Raw genomic sequence first — 22,552 nt, 5'->3', positions numbered from 1 at the left:
TCTTCTGCTAGTTTCCTAATTGTCAAGCTGCTGTCAAAGTACCAGTTAAAAAAAGAAAGAAAATGGTAATTCTAGTAATTGATCCTCATACATAACTCACTACTACTTCTTCACTTTGTTATGCATTATTACATATCTTTTGATGTCCTCTGTTCCTGCCTTCCTCTTTTTAGCAGCTTCAGGAAAGCCTTTTCCATCTAGAAAATTCAGCTGCATGCCTCTTGGCTCTGCATATGGTTTCCCTCTTCTTTTGCAGTCATGGTTGTCAGTACAATATTTGCTATGGAAGCACTTTTCCTTCTTCCGTAGATAATTCCTGCCCATATAGTAGCTGTGCTGGATAAACATTTTTATAGCTTTATTTTTCTGTGTGTGTACTGTATTTTTGTAGAATAGTAAAAGTTAAAATAGTAAAATAGTAAAGTTTCTACTTTAAAAATCCTATTTCCTTGGATATGTTTATAGTAAACTGAGAGACAAAGCCAACCTCCACTCAAGCTGTGACTTTCCCTTTTAAGTATCTTTGTGGGTCATATGATGGTGTGAGGAGTAGCAAGGGTTAGGGTAAACATACACTTCATTTAGGAACTGTCACAACTTGCTCTGCAGCATAGCAGCACTTAGAATGGAGTTTTATCATTTTTGAAGGCAAAAAGTCATGTGTTAAACCTGCCATTTTTTAACAAACACACCATTTAAAGCCCAATGGTTGCATGTTCTTCAGAAGATGCAGTCTCAAAGCTTCTCTTTTTAAGAGAACATGTAATGACTGCCACTGAAGAATACATTTGTTCCACAAATTTTAAACTTCTGAACAAATTCTCCATCTAGCACCAGTTTGAGATTATGCTCATCTTGAGATGTTCTCCTGTCTCTTTTCTTTTTAAAATAAGGAGGGTATCCTGGGTCTGTCTTATGGATAGGTTAAAAACCTAGACGAGTTTGTGCATCAAGGAAAAATAATCACTCTTCTAGTAATGTTGAGGTTGTGTCAGATATTACTTTCAGTTCTCCACAAAACTGCTGTTAAAGTGGGTAGTATTGGCTTCTTGTTCTTACTATGTTTGCAGAGCCAAGGATGCAGTATGGTTATGATGTTGTAGCTGATGTGGTGAGCTCTAGGTGTTGTGGACTGCAACTTCCATCAGTCCCAACACGGCTAGTGAGCATGGATGATGGAAATTGCACTTCACAACACGTGAAGGGAAGTAGGATATCCCTGGTCTATAATAGCTCAATATCATATGTAAAATGAAAAAAGAATGGAAGTATCCGTGTGCTATACTGACAGTTTAATGAGAGAAATAATAATAATAATTTTATTATTTATACCCTGCCAATCTGGCTGGGTTTCCCCAGCCATTCTGGTCGGCTTACAGCATATATAAAACATAGTCAAATATCAAACATTAAAAGCTTACCAATACAGAACTGTGTCCAGATGTCTTCTAAAAGTTATGCAGTTCTTTATCTCCTTGACAGCAAATCTTATGTGTAGCTAGAGGGGGAAAATTGCATTATAGTGGTTCAGTTCATTAGGTGGCAAGTGCGAATTATTAACTACAGTTAGAAATAAGACGTTACTGAAAATGCATGGCAGTTATTGAAAATACTCAGCTGCTCTTTTCAACTTGCTTTGTGTTGGGAAAAGAATGGATGATATCAGATGTTATGCAAGAGGAAGAAATGGGAGTTCTTTCCCCTGTCGCCCCTCCAAATCTGCTCTGGAGGGTCCTCTAGCACTCTAGATCAGATTTGGAGGGATGAGGGGTATGGAGAGGAAGGGGAAGTTCCATTGCTCTAGAGGAAGTCACTTCTGCTCATGAATGGGCAGAATTGAACGTCCCCAATGTGTGCCTTGATGCCTTCACTTTTCCATTCTCCTGTACATGGCAGCCAATGAGGTTGGTCAGGGAGAATTTGAATAAGATGACTTGTATCATTTGTTCATTTTGCTGCATGTTGTAAGAAACAAATCCAGGGAATTGAGCGCTATCACACCATCCATGGCTGTCATTTTTGTTGTCTCTTGGAGATTGAATGTGTTGGGTATTAAGATGCACAAGCGAAAGTCTTACATGTGTTGGGTTGTAGCTAAGGTGCCTTGTGTGAGCAGATAGGACTTCACCTTGTACAAGGCAATCCTCCTTTGGCAGGATTCTGCTTTGGCAATTCTTCACTCCTACTGGAAGCCCTATTCTGCAACTTTTCAGCGTTTCTGGTTGGTTGAATATTTATATATGGTAGATGTGTGTTTTGTCTACCTCTAACTAAGGACACTGTGGGACATTACTAATGTGAAATTGACTTGGTTTGTTTTGTATCCTATTATGTGTTGCATTATATATCACAAGAGATCAAATGAGTTAAGGTGAGCAGTTTTATTACAAACAAGGAAGAGTATTGTGGCATTTAAAGACTAACAAATTTATCATGGCATGAGTTCTTTATTATAGTGAAATGCATTCGTGAGGAGAGGTGAACTGTGCTGCTTTGGGATTTTTCCTTCAACAAAAGAATGCTAACAGATACTTGTAAAATTCAGAAGCTTCAGTTCTAGTGGTCTCTAGCAACCACAGAATTTGGTTTGGATCCTCATTTGGCATTTGGGAAACGGCCTGATTTTGTTCGAAGCAGTTTGGAGACTATCCAATTTGGCTTGCAGTCTGAAGTTGAATCAGAGTTGGATGAAATTTGCAGGCGTTGTAGCCCCTTCTGAGAGGACGAGTCCTGTCAAATTTCAAGGGCAACCTTGCAATTTTAGGGTGATTAAAAAGGGATTCACCTAATTTCCCCTATTATAGGGCAGTTTCTATGGAAATAACATACATCAAAGAGGTTCTTCCTAGATAAGAAACCTGCCAAATTGCAGACAAAGCGGTCTAGTGGTTTTAAGGTTGCTTTTTTAGGGTGTGGGGGGGGGGTAAAATATCCTCCTCCCTCCCTGTGGTTTATGAGCAACAGTTTTACTCTGAATATGGCACATAGATCTTAGAGGTGTCACTATGAAGGCAAACTGCCAAATTTCAGGAGGATGGTTGCATGGGGTAGGGATTAAGAACTAGAAAAACAGCTTCAGGCATGTGTTCTGCTCAGTTGGTACCAAAAGACGCAGAAACCAAGGGCAAACAGATTAGATAGAAGTGGATGTGTGAGCATGTAACAGACATAGAATGACTTGAATGCCCAGCATTTTCTAAGCAAGCACCATGAGCAGAACTAACAGAGCACAGAACAAGCAAGAAGATACCTTTGCCAAAGCGAGGAGCCCTGGTAAAACCATTATCTCAGAGTAGAAGCTAGACATATCAGTCTTATAAGAGACCTCTCTTCACTTTCTCCTCACTTTCTGTTTTCTTGGCAAGCAGGCTGTGGGGAAAATGTTTCTGTTTCTTCAGATATGCTGTCTGCAGCTTTTTTTTTTTTTTTTTTTTTTTTTTAGCACCTCTGAATCTCTGAAGTACTCAGAATCAATTTGGTGGTCCTCAGTTCAGAGTACTTTGAAAGATCTAGTTTTGGGCTCAGATAAGCCATGAATCTGTCTGAAGTGGCCTGCTTTGGTCTTGTAATTCATCTGAATCTGATGCATAACCCAGTGTTGGGTATTGAACACTTTATGTTTTGTTTTTAAGGTTGATCATGGAGATAGGATTCTGAGAGAGCTGCTCTCCTAGATGAGAGCTTAAGACTGCTAAATCATGGTGGCACTTAATCAAAATACTTTTTGTTAGTGGGCAGAGGGGGGTATGGGGAGCTGAGGAACCTGTGATGTCAAACACTGACACTGGGGAGCTTTTTATATTGGCCACGTCTGATGTTGAAAGTCCTTCCATGCAGGGTAGAACTGTGTAAACTTCCATGTTACATCACTGATGCATGTATTTCACTGACCTAACGTGTAGTGGAATAGATATGTTCATCATGCTAGGTCAATATTTGGTTTTTAAAAGGCGTTTCCCATATGGGAATGCATCTCACATAGCTGCATAATATTTGAGTCTCCCTTCTCTAATAATAATTCATAATTCTCTCTCTCTTTTTACACGGTGAAAACTTGAGGACTGTTGCTAATTTGACTTTGAATAGCATTGAAAAGCTGTTAGTTGTGGGCTTTCCTGTTAGGGAAGCGTATAAACTTAAGTTTCTGCAGGTTTATCATTCGTAGCAGCTCTTTAAGTTTTTACAGGTTTTACTCCACTGAAATTTAGTTCTTAACACCTAGTGCTTTTGCTGTGTCCTTGATGCACTTTTAGCTGATGCCGCAATAAATTAAATACAGAAATAGGTGGTACTGACCTTCTCCTCATACAGGTGCTTAACTTGCTTGTTACCTTGATGAATTTTTCACTGGGCCAGAGATGTTTTATCAGCTGGGACTCCACTTATCAGATTGTTAAGTCATAGGGAGAATTCATATGTTCCACAAGCTAGTGAATACTTCTCCACCCTTCCACCCTTTCCTATTTAGAGATCAGAAATTCTAGAAATATGGGAATAGTAAGGGCCAAATCGGAGTAGAGCACTCACTTAAAATATTTCTCTTTTTGCAGAACTGACAGTGTATCAGCTGACCAAGAGAATTTAAAATACTCTTCATCCAGAGACCGGAGTAGTTCTTCTTCTTATGGATTACAATCCTCGAATTCAGCGGTGGTGTCTCGACATAGACATGATGATATCAGAGTCCCCACTGACATACAGAATGAAGAAAAAGGTACATAATTTGTCTTCATAGGTGAAAAGGAATACTGCCAGTGGAAATAAACTAGTTTGTGGTCTAGATGAGGGGTGGCTGACTTTTTCAACCCCATGGTTTCATTGAGGGTCGGCTGCTCCTCTGGAGCTGCTTGCTAGCAGTGAGCATGCCAAGTGCAATCTTGCATGTGCGCACATTCACCATACACAGGTTACATATGCATCAAGCACACGTATTCACACAGCTGGGGAGTGGGGTTGACTTAAAGAAATGCAGCAGACTCTCACACACAGATACTCAGGCAGGCACATGGGGCAGGTTACAACAATTAAAACACAATATTTGCATTAAAACACAATATTACACTATGTTAGAAATGGTTTAAAACAACAGAAATAGGGTGGTACTAATACTACCTTCTTTTTTGTTGCCATCAGCTATATAAGTGGTCCCCAAACCCTGATGGTGGTGTGAGTAGCAGTTATGGGACTGGTTTTTTGAGATCAGTGTCGCAGACTCGAGGGAGTCCTGTATGTTATCATGAAGACTTGTTTCCCTATTGAACAGATATATGGGTACTCCTCTCCAAGTGTCCCCTGTGGAGAGCATGGCTGCCTCCCCTGACCACCTCTCTCTCATCATGATATGCAACCCCATGTTTATGCTAGACTTATTCTCTTAAATGATGGCTTAAAAAACACCCATTGGCTCAAGCACCACAAAAGCCGAGAAACTGGAAAGTAAGGTCTCTAATGCCTTAACAGATGTGCCCCGTGATCAGTGATGATGTTGTGCAATGTTACAAACTATGCTTGCTTACATCTTACCCTTAGGCCAAAAAATTGCCTCATTCTTGCTTCAGTTCTCTCTTTGCTCTTACCCTGATACAGCATGAGAATTGCACTGTGCATGCTTAACTTATGTGATAAGTGGACTGGGCTTCTTTACAGCTAATTAAGAAATAATCACCAAACTAAAAATATATGCTTTGGTGTGAATATCCACAAAAAAGCATTCCCAGATCTCTAATGTCTCTTAACTCTTAGATCTTAAGGTAAACCAACTATTGCACCACACTGCCTCTCCACTTTGGACAGGAGCACTGTGATGCTGGCAGTGTGGTCTAATGGTTTGACATGTGAGTCACAGGATACATTGCCACAATTACTACTGTATTTTTCCGTGTATAAGAGTAGCCCCCCCCTTAAAAATATTGTCAAATATTATGGGGCGTCTTATACATGGGGGCGTCTTATAGACAGAAAAATACGGTATCTCTCCACGTGACCTACATCACTGGGTTCCTGTTAGTATGATTCTTTCCAATATTTAATCTGTCTTCCTAGTGAACATTCTGAGGGTGTTCACTGTGTGGGAAGAGGTTCAGTGTCAGGCAGTGTGTATGTGTTTCAGTCTAGGGTGATTATGAGGGGATAAGGGGTGTGGGTCTTGTGTGGAGCAGTGTGGGGGGGGTGGCTTTTAAGTGTACAGTTTCAGTGTTTAGAGTTTCAGTGCAGGGTGGGTGTGGAGGTCTCAGGATGGGGAAGGGATTGCATGAGCATTTTCATTTATTGAGTTATTTGTCTGGTTAAACAGATGGCATGCCACAGTTGCTGTCTCTCTACATGACCTAGTTAAATGGTGGTTGTGAGATGAAATAATAAAAGAAACTCACCATTGTTAGACCTCCTGTGGAGACAGTTGAGTGTGGGATGGGATATTTGTGAAGGAGGTTTCAGTGTAAGGCAGCATATATGTGGTGTTCACCATGGGGCAGGGCGCATATTAATTGCCATATGAGGAAAACAGTGGGGTGGGTGCATGCATGGCTATGGGGTGCATCGTCCCCTATGACAGTTTCTAAGGTGGTCAGAATTATTTATTTTATTCATTTAGGGCATTTATATCCCACCTTTTTCCCAAGGACATCAAGGTGACACACATAGTTATTCCCATCCTCATTTAATCTCCATAGCAACCCTGTGAGGTAGGTTAGTCTGAGAGGTAGCTTAGTCTGAGAGGCCTAAGGTCACCCAGTGAGCTTCATGACTGAGTGGGGATTTCAACCCTGGCCTCCCAGGTCCTAGTGCAGGACTCTAAACACTATACCACACTGGCTCTCAAAGCCATATACTCCCAAAAGTTTGGTGTCCCCCTGTGTTGCTATTGCATCACACAGTCACACGAGGTATGGTAGTTTACAATGGGAGAGCATGTGTATTAATGGGGTGTGGTCTTCCATGAGTTTCCTGGGTTCCAAATGTGCCCATGGCCCCAAAAGATTGACAAGCCCTTATTTAACCATTGCGTCGCACCATGATATTTTATAACTTAAATGAATAGGTAACAGAGTGATTCATAAACTTAAATAAATAACCATCCCCGCTAAATGTGTCATTCAGCTGAGAAGGACAGAGGTAGCTCTTAACCTTGGAAGTTTTTCAGAAACCCACAGTGCATGGCTGTCAAGAGAAACTAATATGGCTCTGGCACCTTTTCTTCTAGGTGGCTACAGTGTCAATGGAGGATCTGGGGAAAATACTTATGGTCGGAAGTCGTTGGGGCAAGAGCTGAGAGTTAACAATGTGACCAATTCTGATTTTACCAGTGTTCAGCATGGGAATCGTGCTTTAGTCACAAAAGACATGAGGAAAACACAGGGTAAGTGTTGTGTTGTCCTGAAGAAAAAGGGAAATTCTGTTTTTCTTGCAAAAAAAAAAATATCCTGTTGCTACAGTAGCACTAGGGTCACTGCTCAAAGTAAAGTAGAGCCCTATTAAATTTTTGCAAACTCAAAATCTCCAGCATTTTGTCATGATTACACTTTAGTTTATATAAATTGGGTATACTTTGTCTCTGAAAGTACTGCAAGAAGAGGCCTTTTCAATGGTAAGAATGATCCTTGGTCAATTGTTGCAGGTTTGGATTTGCTTCAGGGCTAGAAATCTTGTACTAAAGTTACTGCAAGTTGTGAGGTAAAGATGAAGTAAGCCTATTGCGTATATGTTGCTCCTTGGTAATTGTTTATTTTATACTTTATACTTGGATAGAAGCATGCCCATGTGTAATATCTCAATTTTAGAGCGATCATTGTCTTACTCTGATGAGTCTCGACTGTCAAATCTTCTTCGGAGGATTACTCGGGAAGATGACAGAGACCGAAGACTGGCTACTGTAAAGCAAATGAAAGAATTCATTCAGCAACCAGAGAACAAACTGGTTAAGTATCTTCTGTTAGCAACATATTAATACTTTGTTTCTCATATGATCTCTCTTGGGGCAGGTTTCTGGGTTGTAGGGGCAAAGAATGAAGGTTTGTCAGCACTGTCATTGGTTGCAGGATAACTTTGGCTCCGAATACTCTCAACCCTGCATATAAGCTTGCCTCACTGACTATATCAAATCTGAAGGAGGGAACCAGCTGACTGTTCCCACAACTTTGATTTTTGGAGAGCAGTTAACTGGCCTTTCACCTTCCTTCCCTCCTTTGATCATGGGAACCTTCCCTGTTCATCCATGTCCCACAGAAAGGAAGGAGTAGCAGCTTGCTTGCTTGCCAGAGGGAAGAAAGAATTTCTGGCCAGGTGACTTCATCCTGGTGTGACTGACTTTCCATGGCAGTTGGAAGGAAGGAAGGAAGGAAAGATCAGCTGTGCTACAGATAAATGAAGGAAAGGGACTGGTCTTGAGGGTCCCTTTTCCTAGTAGTAAGAAGTTACACTGAGAATAATATACATCAGCTGGCAGGCAGTGGGAGGTGGGGGCTGTCTTTCCTTGGAATGGGGAGGGTGTGGGGACAGAGCAGTTTTCAAATACTCTCCAGTTTTTCAGTCAGCCAGTTTTTTCCAGAGGGAAATTAGTTTCCCTGTGTTCACATAGTCACTCTTTATGAATAATTAGTTCTAATCTGAGCCTCCTCAGGCTACTCTACAAATCTAGTCAAATATTAGTTTAAAAGATCTCAAAATTGTTTGGCTTGAAGTTGTTGATGTATTTCAATGATGTGTTAATACTTTAGCCTGGAGGGCTGGCTTCTGCTGAAACCAAGATGCCCAAGGACTAGCTTGTTGGGTCAGAGGCAGAATGGCTATGGTGATAATCTCTTTATTCATTGCCTTATGCCAAGATGGTCTCAAGAAATAAGAAATAAAGTACATACCAGTATAAAAAGAAATTAACTTTTATTTCTTAGTGACCATGTGCAAGCCTTGACAGTTAAAAACCACCCCATACATCTGGTGCAGGCAGTGCTGTATGAGCTGCTGCTTCTGATCTATTAGGTACCCCATGTGGAATGAGAATCCTCTGTGACTTGGATAGGGAGGAGAGCCTAAAAGTGGCATGGACAAGGCAAGAAAATACTAGGCATTCTTCCTGGGTAACATCTGTTTCAGAAGGGATGGGGTGGCGCAGTAACTTGGATTGTGGGCCATCACTTGACTGCTGTTGATTTGATTAACAAAGTTTCATCACAATTCGTAGTATAATTGTATTTGGCAGCTATATTTGATCAAAACATATTTTACCTATATACCACGAATCTTGTGGTGAATGCAATTTGCTTGGACTATTTTCCAGTAGCTTGGTTTTATATTTGTATATCTAAAGAGGTGTTGTGCATAACTTCGGATAGACTTGCACTGAAACTTAAGAAAAATGGGACATGGTTGCATCCAGTTGCTAATATTAACAGAAGGTGTTAAAAGCGACCTATAAGTGAAACAATGACTGCTTGCGCTGCACATTTTTCATCAAAGTCTTCATGGATATTATGAAGGATGTTTTTAGTGTGTCTAATGTGTGCCTCATAGATTAAGAACTATTGCACTCAGCTTCCAGTAAAGCAGGCACATCAGTGCTATGAACAACCAGGAATGATATACAGTAGCACTTTTTGGGGGGACAAAAAAATAGGATGGCAAGCAGTGGTGTTTATCTTTCAAATGACAGAACAATCTGAATTTAAATTACAATAGCAATTATTTTAAAAGGTGTATATGTTGGCTATTGCAGGTGCTTGTTAAACAACTGGATAATATCTTGACTGCCATACATGATGTACTTAATGAAAGGTAAGTTGGGCTGATGCATTCCTGAAGTTAGTGTACTTGTGGCCAGCAAGCCAGGTAACACCTTCAACCTGGAAGCTGCTGCAGGAGGGACAAAGCACAGTTCATATAAAAGGGAAACAAGCAGCATCCTTTTTTCTGACCAGCCTAGCCCAAATGTCTCATGATTGCTTTTGGAAATCAATAACTGAATTCTTAGTTTGACATCAGTGGGAGCATACCATGTTTTGAACCTGTTGCTAGGCCAAGGAAGACACCATCAATTCGTTCAGGATTGATGCAAACTTAGCACTCCTGAAGCAATTAAGAGGAATTGATTTGGATTTGGTATTGCCCCAGTATCAAGGCAGATGTATGGCACCTCTGATTTGCTTTGGAGATTGGCTTGAATTCTAGGAAGTGTACTTCATTGCATGTTTCCTCTACGGTCAAACCTCAGTGACTGCTTTGAGGAGTATGCTATCCATTCTTGTCCCCCAGTTATTGTGGGTTGGGTTCAGAGTGATCTAAGAAGTGTGAGTCACAGGTATATATTTGCATATCTATTTGCTGATATGTCCAGCCAAAATGAAACAGGGACAGAGCTGAGTCTGATGGAGACCAGTGAAATCCTATGGAGCATGCAGAATTTCAGTAACTGCTGCTACTAGACATAGTAGTTCCTGGGCTGATTTAGAATGGCAACTGTGGCAAGAAATTCTGAGCTGCTGAGATAGGGGAGAGACAGAAGGTAAAGGGAAGAGTCCTTCCTTCCTCCTTGTGTCTCACATTGAACCACAGAGAACCATAGAGTCCATAGAAAACAACTTTCCATGCTCATGCTCCTTATCTGATTCCCACTTGTATGTTGGTACTCCACAACCCCAGGCAATATGCTACCAATATGCTGGCAGGTATCCATGAATAAGTAGATTTGTGTGAACAGAAATACTTGGGTGTATGTGAATGTTCGTCTGTATGAATGACGTTTTGATTTCCGTGTGAGAGAGTCTTTGTGCTTGTAGATGGAGGGGAAAGCACAGGACAGAAGGGAAGAGGAGACATTTCACCCCTTTTGTAAATGCCTTCAACATGCTTAATCTTCAGGTTACCACCTGTGAGTTGGGTGGAAAGAGAAGGGAAGTGGAAGGAATTGACAGCAAACCATGTGTTTCCACATTAATGGAAAGTGCTAACCAGATCATAGCCATTTATTCAAGTCTGTATTGTCATCATTTGCTAAATGTCTACTTTTCATGACTGAAAATCCTTAGCACTACTTTTTCTTTTTTCATAAATGCAGTAGCAAATTGCTTCAAGAACTCAGACAGGAGGGAGCTTGCTGTCTTGGACTTCTTTGTGCTTCTCTGAGCTATGAAGCGGAGAAGATCTTTAAATGGATTTTTAGTAAATTTAGCTCATCCACTAAAGATGAAGTTAAACTTCTTTATTTGTGTGCAACTTACAAAGCACTGGAGACTGTGGGAGAGAAGAAAGCATTTTCATCTGTAATGCAAGTAAGGATAAAAGTTAAATTGGAGTATTTTGGCTTTTCAGATACTGAATCATTTTCTGAAATGAAGAAGTTGAAATTTAAGCAGGCTAGCATATTAGCACATTAAAACTTCATTTTAGATATTGGGCATAATAAACGGTTTCAGAACTTTGTGTACCTGAAATCCATAAGTGTTGAGATGTAGATTTGATGCATATTTTAATGTGCATTTTATAATGTATATTTTTAAAACTGTTGATTTTATTTTTTATATATATTTAATGTAAATTGCTTCCAGGTTTTGATGATAAAGCAGCTTATGAATCTTGTTAAATAAATAAATGTGCTGTAGTAGTCTGCTATAACGGATTGGTCTTCTAGCTCAGTATCATACCTTTTCACTGCTAGAAGCTGCCTGCCACAGAATTTTAAACCAGTTGTGGAATGCTCCAAACCTATTGACTACTTTCTGATATCAGAGCATCTCCTTAAAGGCGTGTGATGTCCACATTTCTGTTTAACCATGAATTAAAATTACTAGAGTTGATTAGTGTCTGGAAATGATGGTAGAAAAACTGACATGATGGGCAGGAATTATTCAGTGGCGGAGACTGAAATTTAGAATTGGGGTAAGATGAAGGGAAGGGACGCGGGTGGTGCTGTGGGTAAAACCTCAGCGCCTAGGACTTGCCGATCGCATGGTTGGCGGTTCGAATCCCCGCGGCGGGGTGAGCTCCCGTCGTTCGGTCCCAGCTCCTGCCCACCTAGCAGTTTGAAAGCACCCTTAAGTGCAAGTAGATAAATAGGTACCGCTTTATAGCGGGAAGGTAAACAGCGTTTCCGTGTGCTGCTCTGGTGCCGGTTCGCCAGAGCAGCTTCGTCACGCTGGCCACGTGACCCGGAAGTGTCTGCGGACAGCGCTGCCTCCCGGCCTCTAGAGTGAGATGAGCGCACAACCCTAGAGTCTGTCAAGACTGGCCCGTACGGGCAGGGGTACCTTTACCTTTACCTTTAAGATGAAGGGGCAAGTGGGTTATATAAAATTAGTGGAAAAATCTATTAGTAGGAGCAACGCTTGGTTTTCTCTCAGTGGGCCTGAGGTTCATTAGAACCAGTATCCCTCTTGCCAGTCTATCCAGACCCCTCTCTCCACCCCTGTAAAGCATGTGTCCAATATAGATTGAGAACCAAAGCAGTGCTACTCGGAAGCAGTTCTACTACTTCATCAGCAGGCATTTCTACATGCTGTTGACAAGATAGATTATTTATTTGAATAGTAGTTGCTAATGTACTTCTGTAAACAGCGTGGTTGTTTTTTTAAATATATAGCCTGAATAGTTTTTGTTCAATATGGGTTTTTTTGGGTGCACACTTTTTTTTTCTTAAAGCTCGTCATGACTAGCCTGCAGTCTATCCTTGAGAACGTGGATACACCAGAATTGCTGTGTAAATGTGTCAAGTGCATCCTCCTTGTGTCCCGATGTTACCCTCACATTTTCAGCACTAACTTTAGGGTGAGCACCTTTGCTTCTCTTTCTTGGTTTTAGATCGGTATTGACACATGTGCTACAGGTGGATTAATTTTTCTGTATTGCTTTCCAAGGACACTGTTGACATATTAGTTGGGTGGCATATTGATCACACTCAGAAACCTTCTCTGACACAGCAAGTGTCTGGTAAGTCTTAAAAAATAAAATTTCATGTGATGACCTTAATAGATGTTCTTGGCTTCCTTCTGGAAGGTGAAGTGTTATTACTAGTGTATACTTCACTTTGCTTATAGTGGAATGAGGAAATAGTATTAGTCACAGGGATTCAGTTAAAACATGAATCTCTGGGCTTGTGGGAATTTTGAGAAAATGCTGTTGGTATCACTGTCTTTGATTGCTTCTCTCCGTGCCCTTCTCTACGCCCCGGTCAGTCTCCTTTCCTTCCTCCCCACCCCACCCACTCTTTGCTTTTATAAGAGGTATGGGTAAATATCAGAGTAGAATTAAAATGGACCCCTTCCTTTGTGTCCCCACAAAATCACCATCAAATTAAAGCTTAACTGTGACAGACCTTACAGTAAAAATCATAAATCCGGTTCTTGCCTGCACAACAAACATCGATCTGAGGCGCAGATCCTCATGGATCTTCATGATTTTTACTTAGGATGATAACAAAGCCACAAGGTGACCTATGATTTAATGCAGGTTTTGAAGGAATTTATTGTAAAAAAATTATAATAATGTGGATACATGTTTTTGTTCCATGACAGTGGTGGAAAGCACCAGAACTGTGTTTTTTTATAGTTTAGTTAATGGAAGATGGAAGTGATCTATGGTGGGGAACCCGTGAAAAAATTGTGTAACTTCAAGAGATTCTGTTTTACTGGAGCCACCCCCACCCCCGTTTTCTTTCCTATTTCCCAGATTCTTCAGTTTTTGATTCTGCCCTCTCTTTCACTCTGCTTTCTGTACAACTGCTCAGGGCATGATCAGAGCCTTGAAAAGCTCATAAAACTGAAAGAGGAAGTAGGGGAGAATAGCACTCCTCTCTTCATTTTTAGTTGCTATTGAAGGCATCACTCCTTCAACTTCCTCCTTCAGTTCTGTATGCTTTTCAAAGCAGGAAAGGTATTAACTACTCTCCCCACTTCTTGATGAAGGGTGCAACGGGTGTGTGGTGAGCATGGTTTTGTGTGCGCTAGGAGAGCTCCTCAGGGGCACCACATTGGCAGCCCCAGTGTTAAAAGGAATGTCTGGCTTTCCTGAAGTTGAACATTTTTATCAGAATCAACTTGTTGAAAAATAAAATAAAATAATGAAATAAAATAAATTAGTGGCATCATACCATGGGAAGATGATCTGGTTTTCCCAGAGGTCTAAAGCTGGCTTTCTATCAAAATTGTATAAACCAATTTGGTTTAATTTATACCTATGCAAGGACCAATAACTGAACTTGGGGCAAGGGCAGAGTTAATAAGGTGTTATTTTGCACATTCCCATTTCTTGCAAATACGTTAACAATGAACAAGCCTGGATCATTGCCAAATTCACATGCAAGAGGGAGATACAGGTAGGCTCAGAGGAATTCAAAGTTTGCAGAAGTAATGGAATGAAGTATCCTGGAAAATGGCATAGGTGGCTGGAACCGTGAACAGGAGCATTTCATACTGCAAGTGTTTTCCCCCTCCAACAATGGCATATGAGAAAGCTTCCTGCCCTCTCTCCCACCCACATTTCACATATAGGGCATATTCATGTTGCAACTATTTTGCTTTTTTGTTGTTCATTTCATTGAGGATGTAGTTTTGTGGAGACCTCTCTGAAGTAGTGGCCAGTGTTTTCCTATTTTTTAGTAATATACACCCCCATCCCGTAAGACCATAAAGTTGCTATGTGTCAGTAATTGTGCAGCTCCCTCAGTAGACTCTTTCTTCTTTTAATGGAATGCCGGATTCTGATAAAGCCTTCCTTCATTAATCCAATAGCCCTGAATTTCTTCAGTGTTGTAGGTTGTGTCCCTTATTGCAGATGCCCCGTGTCCCGAGCATACCCAGCCCCAATGAAGACCAATGTTTGAAAGTTTAGTTTTTTATTGGCAAAGCACTTGATTACACCAGCTTCTAAGGTGCATCAGCTTCACCTACTTCTCTTGCTGTAAGCCTATTCTTGTCCATGGAGACAGTGGCGGAGGGGACAGAGGAGATACTCACAGCCCAGCTCTCTCTGGGACTGTCACTTCCACCTATGCACCTTCCTGCAACTCTTTCCTCTCCTCTTGTCTCTGACTGCCTGTACTTTCTCTCTTCTTCCTTCCCCTGGCTCTCCCTGCCCCCAAATTGCTGGCTCCCTTCCCCTGGATCATCTTCCTGCCTACACCCCGCCTCCTCTGCCCACCCCTCAGACTCCTGCCTGTCCCTGACAACCTGCTACAAAATGTCCTTTCTTTCAGAATATAGTTACCTGGCAACCTTATTCAATTCTGTAAATTTGTTTTTAACTAATTATGAAATGCAAGGTATTTTATTTAATTTCCCAGTATTGAGTCACACCCACACCATGGCTTTAAAGCATGTGGCTTCGCCCAAGGAATCCCGGGAACCTCAAGTTTATCCATCACAGAGCTACAGTTACTAGCATTTTCAACAAACTATAGTTCACAGGATTCTTTCGGGGAAAGCAATATGCTTTATAAGTTTATGGTGTGGGTGTGGCTTTCATTAGGTAGAATTTGGCCACAAATGTTCTCTGTTGACTATGCCTGGCTTATGCATTCTTCTAAATGAGTCATCTTGCTCTGTTTTGATTTTCTTGATAAATGTAACTGATGTTATAAAATTACCACTGTGTAGGATTTATTAGAGCTGGTTGTTTGTTGTGTGTACACTTCACTTTTAGATGACTTTGTTTCTGCGTAAATCAAGTGTACTTTTGATCATAACTTTGTTTTTATTGGTTTGGCACTTTGTACAGGGTGGTTACAGAGCCTCGAACCATTTTGGGTAGCTGACCTTGCATTTTCTACCACACTTCTTGGTCAGTTTCTAGAGGATATGGAAGCGTATGCTGAGGTAATAAAATGTTGGTCTTGATAAGTGTTTAAAAAGGAGCAGGATATTGGCTATTGTTGGATATTGTGTCTTCCCTTGCATATAAACAATAGGCAGAATAGATCAGCACACTTTAAAAGCATTGTAAGGGTCGGGGGAAACCTTTTTGAACATAGGAATCTTCAGTTTTCACTCAAAGCTCATTTTTGGTGTCTCCTATATTGCACGAGATGGTGTTCTAGAGGGTTGGTGCTACCATAGTGAAGGCCTACTTCCAAAAAAATCATCAGACAGCCAAGCAAAGATAGTAGAAGCAAGGCCATTTTTGAAGGTCTTAAAATTTAACAGCTAAGCATCATAGCTGCCAAATTCTGCACTAACTTAACTGTACCTTCTGGAATATGCTTATGTTAGCATAGAGATACAGTATCTTGCACTGTGGGGTTAGAATACACGAAGCTTGTAGTTGTGAATTTGCACTGGGTATATGCTAACCACATTTCTTCATGTAGGACCTTGGCCACGTGGCTTCTGGAGAATCGGTAGATGAAGATATTCCTCCTCCTAGTGTTTCACTGCCCAAACTGGCAGCACTACTTCGAGTTTTCAGTACCGTGGTGAGGAGTATTGGAGAACGATTCAGTCCCATTAGAGGGCCACCAATTACTGAAGCATACGTAACTGATGTAAGGCTTCCTGTCTTTCATGTTTTATACCTAAAAACCCTTTGTGGCAGTGAGCCCCACATTGAACAGGAATCTGATAAGCTTGTTGCCTCTTCTCCTTAATTGTTGTCACCCATCGGTTGACATACTGGGTGCTCCCTCCCCAACCTTTCTGTTGGGAACATGCCTGCACCACAGGTGTGTAATTCCAGAACATCATATGTTACTGGATTAAAACTCACTGTTCCATACTTAGTTTTAATCAGCAGAAAAGAATCTTTGCAGAATACCTCTGTGGGTCACATTCCAGCCAAAATTAACCATCTTCAACCCCTGTTTATTTCAGTGGGATGAGGCTGTGCTTAGATCTTTTCTGTTTAAGCCTCTGGAAGATGCAGTTGTGCTTAACTTTTGCATTGTGCCCTGTGTGCTGTCTGTACTTATGCCACCAGACTTTAAAATCATTTTCCATTTTGATGTGCAGTAGTGGTTATTAGTATTTTCTAGTGAAAGCGTGTGGCTGGAATGACTCCAGATTGTTGTGCAGTTTTACCCTCAGAGGAACTTGACAGCACTCATCTTTCAGTTAATTGTATCTCTTTTCCCTCTGTTTTCAGGTTTTGTACAGAGTAATGAGGTGTGTGACAGCAGCAAACCAAGTCTTCTTTTCTGAGGCTGTATTGACAGCTGCCAATGAGTGTGTCGGTGTCCTGCTTGGTAGTCTGGATCCCAGTATGACTATACACTGTGACATGGTCATCACTTATGGATTGGATCAGCTGGAAAATTGTCAGACATGTGGTACTGATTATATCATCTCGGTGTTGAACTTACTGATGCTGGTACATACAGTTTTCATAATATCTCACTTTAATCATAGGTTTTTGTTCATTCATTTGACAATTTAAGATTATGAGTGAGTGGCCAGGGAGACCATTCTCTAGCTTGATCTTGGTTTCTATAATAATTTTATGGCCTTGAGCAAATCACTGCTTTCCCAGTCCCACCTCTCCAACTTTAAATGAGGAGAAAGGTGATTTACCTGATATAGTTGTTTGAAGGGATAGGAAGGGTTTAATAGCATTTTAAGGATTTAAGTACTTTGTAAATTATGGGATCACTTTTTATGTTTGTATTTTTAAAAGCTTACAATTTCCGCCTGTCAAAATGTTGATGCTTGTTATAAATATTGGCTCTGGTGCTAGCAGCCATTGTGGGATTATATCATTCCATATCCTTTACCTACCCAGGTGGCATTCATTAACGAATGACTTAAGTCCTCCCGATAGGCAAGGAATCATGTGACTAAGCTTTTGTAGCTACCTGTGGCTCTTTAGGGGATAGGTAGGTGCCTATGGGGCTCTTTAATTCTGTTTTGTTCCTTCCTGTCTGAATTTTTCTGGTCTCATAAGCTGCATTTCTGGTATGCCTCAGATTTCTTTTGTCTGTCATAGTTGTGGCACCCTGGGCAGAACAGATACTAAAGCTTAGTATGATTCCTTGCTTCTCCTTGGTAGAGGGAAGATTTAAGCCATTTGCTTTTGGATGCCTTGTTCACCGCGAGAGAGAAACCACCTTCACCTGTGTACCTTTCTAAGATGCCAGTGGAAAGAATAAATCTAAAATTGCCATTGGCTAAATATCTCAGCAAGCTATCGATGTTTTTCAAAATATCTATTGGACTTAAAGTGAAGATTTGACAAGTAAAAGTCTAATGACAAGTCTTCTTATCTGTCTAGATTGTTGAACAAATAAATACAAAGCTTCCATCATCATTTATAGAGAAATTGTTTATACCGGAATCAAAATTGCTTGTACTCCGCTACCATAAGGAAAAAGAGGTAAGCGATAAATGGATACCTTCATGCCACAATTGTTTAGATGCACTTTTAGATTTTGCATTTTGATGTTAATTTCTAAATTAAAAGAAAGCACATATGTCCACACCCTTTAATTTTACAGCTGACTCAGTGTGAGTAAGCTGTTCTGCATGGTTAGTAGCTCAATTCATGCATCATGCCCAATTGGTTTGCAGTGCTGCTCGAACTGACAAACGTAAATGTGGCCGTTGCTCCATCTCTGAAGGCTGTTGTGCCTAGAAACAGGAGTGGACTTAAGAAACCAAGTGCTAAGAGAATGAGAAACGAAGGCAGACAAGCAACTCTAGAGCATGCTTGGCATATTGAGATGTTGTACTTGACAAGGCTCTTACAGGAGTTTTGTACAAAGGCCACAATATGCTTGGAGCACGCTTTGGGTGAAACAACTTTTTATTTTTAGAAGGATGGAAAACATTTTTGTTTGGTCTTGATTTTATTTGATTGTTTCTGTGCTAGATATGAACGACACTACTCGTCCCCTCCCTCTGCATCTTTATACCACACAGCTTGCATCATTTGATAGATCTCCCCTAACTCTCTGGAGAGGCTTTTGGGGGTGAGGGTGGTGACGGGTTGCAGCATGGAAGAGGTTATCAAAAAGACTGGCTGCCTTTTTGCGTAAAATTGGATACAACCCATAATTGACACTCTTGTCGTGGTCCACAGGCAGTTGGTGAGCCTTCTCATTAATGAGACTATGAATCAGTCCCGTAAAAACCATGAACAAATTTTATGAAATAAATAAATAATGTTTTAGTGCTTTAACTTTTGTATGTTTAAAAGTATAGTTGTGATTTTTTTTCTTGATTTCACTTTTATTTTTTTGTAAACCACTTTGAGGATTTATTTTTTACAATCATGCTGTGTATAAAGTTGCAGATAGGTAGCCGTGTTGGTCTGCCATAGTCAAAACAAAATAATTGAAGTATCTGAAGAAGTGTGCATGCACACGAAAGCTCATACCTAGAACTAACTTAGTTGGTCTTTAAGGTGCTACTGGAAGGAATTTTTTTATTTTGTTTTGGCTGTGTATAAATTTTATGAGTTGAATAAATAAATATTTCCATTCATGATCGCTTATCAAGGGTTTTACGTAAGGGTGATATGCAACTTTAGCCATACACAGAGTAGACACACTGAAATCGATGAACTTAAGGCCACTTGCTTCAGGGGGCCTGCTCTGAGTTAATTGGGTGTTGTTGTAAATCCTTATGCCTTTCAGCAGTGCATGTTGTAACTTCAGTGTGGGCATTCACTTCCAGTAACAAAGACTCAGCTGTGATTATAGTAATTGTGGTTGTTCTAAGGAAACATATTTTGTCTATTCCTATTTTTTTTTTAAATGCTGCTAAACCACTCTTCATCCATGCTGATGCCAAGAGCAGCATACAGTGGGCATGGATAAAAATTAAAACATGCCACAAAGAACAGTACAGTAAAAACAATCAACTATCATAAAATTAAAGGCAAGTAAAATAAAGTTTAAGAACAGACTAAAATACCAGATTTATTTTATACCTGTACCATAGTACTTACCTTCAACTGTGTTAAGGATTGTGAAGAGTGGACAAACTATAGAAATTGTGTAATATGCAGCTCCAAACCTTCGTGACATGCTGAATTTCTCTTGTTTCTCAAGGTGGTTGCAGCAGCACATGCAGTGTATCAAGCAGTACTAAGCTTAAAGAACATTCCGGTTTTGGAAACAGCCTACAGGTTGATTCTTGGGGAAATGGCATGTGCCTTGAACAGTCTTCTTTGCAGTCTGCAGCTTCCAGAGGCTTGTTCTGAAATCCAACACGATGCTTTCAAGAACCACGTTTTCGATGTAGCGAATGCAAAATTTGTTGTTATATTCGACCTTAGTGCTCTGACTACAATAGGAAATGCAAAAAACTCATTGATTGGAGTGAGTATGTTCTACAGTGTAAATATGAATGGCAATTATATTTCTAAGTGCTTACATCTTAGTGGCTGTTTTAAATTTAAAATCTGGTATAGCATCATATATATTGTCGTGTCATTCACTGTGCTTCATTGAAGGACAACCACACATTTTTATTTGGATGGGGAAGTCCTTCCTGGGTTAGAAGGACTTAACTCTGCTGTAGGAAACCTTAGCCCATCCAGATGCTGCTGAACTACAACTTCCATCAGCCCCAGCAATCATGGCCAGTGGTCAGGAATTATGCGAGTTTTATTTCAGCATCATCAGGAGGACCAGAGGTTCCCCATAGTCACTGTAATGAATTAAAATAGACATTATCTTTGCTTTATTAGCTGCAACACAGGGTTGTATGTAAGTACACAGTGGGGAGGAACACACAATTGTCTGTTTTTCCTCTCAGTGCTGCCACATATGAAGAGAGAGTTCAAACACTAGCTGAAGTCACTTTGCTCTTTTCTGAATAAAACCATTTAAGATCACTTTATGGTGATTTCAGTTGTGGAAAATGTCCACTATCTCCTGTCCCATCCCCTTTTGTCCTTGCATCACACTTTACAAGAAAACTTCTTGTTATTGCTCAAATGTTAGTTTACTTCTATCTTTGTGATTAGGTAGCAGTTGTGAGAAGACATAATCATGCTTTTTTAAAAAAACAAAAAAACTAAATGAATATAGGACTGATAGCAATGTAATTTTCATAAATACTTTGTTCTTTGCTATTGCTTGCTTTGGCAGATGTGGGCTCTATCTCCAACGGTGTTTGCATTGCTGAGCAAGAATTTGATGGTTGTGCATGGTGACATAGCAGTTCACTTTCCTGCAGTCCAGTATGCAGTGCTCTACACCCTCTATTCACATTGCACCAGGTGTGAAGGCATTCATTCCATAATGTAAATGATAAAATAGCAGTGATATATCAGTTCAGGGACCAAATGCACTTGGTTGTTTTAGTTTAACAATGGAAGGTATTGTTAATACTTTATCAGTGTACTGTGTGCAACACAGTAGGTGCTATTGTACAATCTCCATTCTTTTTAATGGACATCCCCTCACAAACCACAGTCAGATAATAGTGGCTGTGTTAAAAGGTATCTGTTATATTGTACTTTTTTTTTCATGAGTGATAGTGAAACCTCTGCTCTTGGCTGAGGTAATTTCTTAAAATGCTAAAAAAAAATATCAGAAAGCTACAGAGTAAAATGGGCAGTATGGAGTGTTCCTAGTGCGTCTCTTTAATAGAGAAAGAGAAGTGAGAGGATTGGGTTACTGGGACTAAAAACTTTCTCTAGTTGCAAGAGAACCCTAGATTGGCAAGCCTGAATGAAAAGCGATTCCAAGAGGCAATGAAGCAGGGTGGGTTGGTTTTTTTTTAACATTATGAAGCTGCAGCCAACATATGATGTTAACCCTGTGTGTACTCACCAGTTAGTAAACATTGAACTTTGTATTGATCTCCAGGCATGACCATTTCATATCTAGCAGCCTCAGCTCTTCCTCTCCTTCCTTGTTTGATGGGGCTGTTATTAGCACTGTAACTACAGCTACGAAGAAACATTTCTCCATAATACTAAATCTCCTGGGACTTTTACTTAAGAAGGATAACCTTACGCATGATACCAGGTAACTAGTGCTTTCTCCCTGTCCAAAGAAGATGCGTCTCTGACAGAATGATTGATACTAATTAAACAGCAGTATATTTATACATAATAATGAGTTATACAGTATGCCTAACTACTCCAAAGCAACTCTAAAACAGCCAGTTTTGTCTAGTACATTCCACATGGGCAGTTTTACTTTACTGCTTACTCAGAAGCAAGTCCAGATGTTTTCAGTGGAGCTTATTCCCTAGTATGTGTTCATATTCTATGTAAACCGCTTTTAGAGGTTTATATGATTCAGCAGTATACAAATGTGTTTAAAACTGCAGCCTTACTTTGTAAGTAACATGCATTCTACTCAGTTCTCCAGTGATAAAATTAGATAAATGTTTCTTGCATTACTAGTGAAGTGGATATGTCTGATATTTATGTACCAGGTCACTCAAACCCTTATGTTCTGTGTGTCATCTTAGAGTTGGATCCAGACTTGTCCTTCCATAAACATACAGACCCCTTCAATTTATGGAATGGACTGAGATCCAGCGGAAGTGGGTAGGGAGAGGTTCCTCTTTCCCTTTGTAGCTCTGCCACCTCACATGCTGCTAGGGGGAGGGCATTGCAATTGAACATAGGGGGGTACTGGGGGGGGGGAGGAGGGAAGAAAATGTTGAAATCTCCTCCCCCT

General features: G+C 40.4%; 1 protein-coding gene across 1 annotated transcript in view; it reads left to right on the top strand.

Moving 5' to 3' along the window:
* SMG1 (SMG1 nonsense mediated mRNA decay associated PI3K related kinase) overlaps positions 1 to 22,552 on the top strand; it is a 70,828-nt gene that overhangs the window by 4,450 nt on the left and 43,826 nt on the right. The window contains exons 2-15 of the mRNA XM_081839446.1: positions 4,551 to 4,714; positions 7,202 to 7,357; positions 7,779 to 7,915; positions 9,710 to 9,768; positions 11,048 to 11,261; positions 12,628 to 12,753; positions 12,843 to 12,915; positions 15,700 to 15,797; positions 16,289 to 16,462; positions 17,059 to 17,283; positions 18,181 to 18,282; positions 19,961 to 20,230; positions 21,005 to 21,135; positions 21,728 to 21,889. Of these exons, the coding sequence (XP_081695572.1) occupies positions 4,551 to 4,714; positions 7,202 to 7,357; positions 7,779 to 7,915; positions 9,710 to 9,768; positions 11,048 to 11,261; positions 12,628 to 12,753; positions 12,843 to 12,915; positions 15,700 to 15,797; positions 16,289 to 16,462; positions 17,059 to 17,283; positions 18,181 to 18,282; positions 19,961 to 20,230; positions 21,005 to 21,135; positions 21,728 to 21,889 (2,091 nt within the window). The remainder of the gene's footprint in view (positions 1 to 4,550; positions 4,715 to 7,201; positions 7,358 to 7,778; positions 7,916 to 9,709; positions 9,769 to 11,047; positions 11,262 to 12,627; positions 12,754 to 12,842; positions 12,916 to 15,699; positions 15,798 to 16,288; positions 16,463 to 17,058; positions 17,284 to 18,180; positions 18,283 to 19,960; positions 20,231 to 21,004; positions 21,136 to 21,727; positions 21,890 to 22,552) is intronic.

This window comes from Podarcis erhardii (assembly GCF_964252035.2).
Source record: "Podarcis erhardii genome assembly, chromosome: 14".
NCBI lineage: Eukaryota > Metazoa > Chordata > Lepidosauria > Squamata > Lacertidae > Podarcis > Podarcis erhardii.
This window is presented reverse-complemented; position numbering and strand designations above follow the sequence as displayed.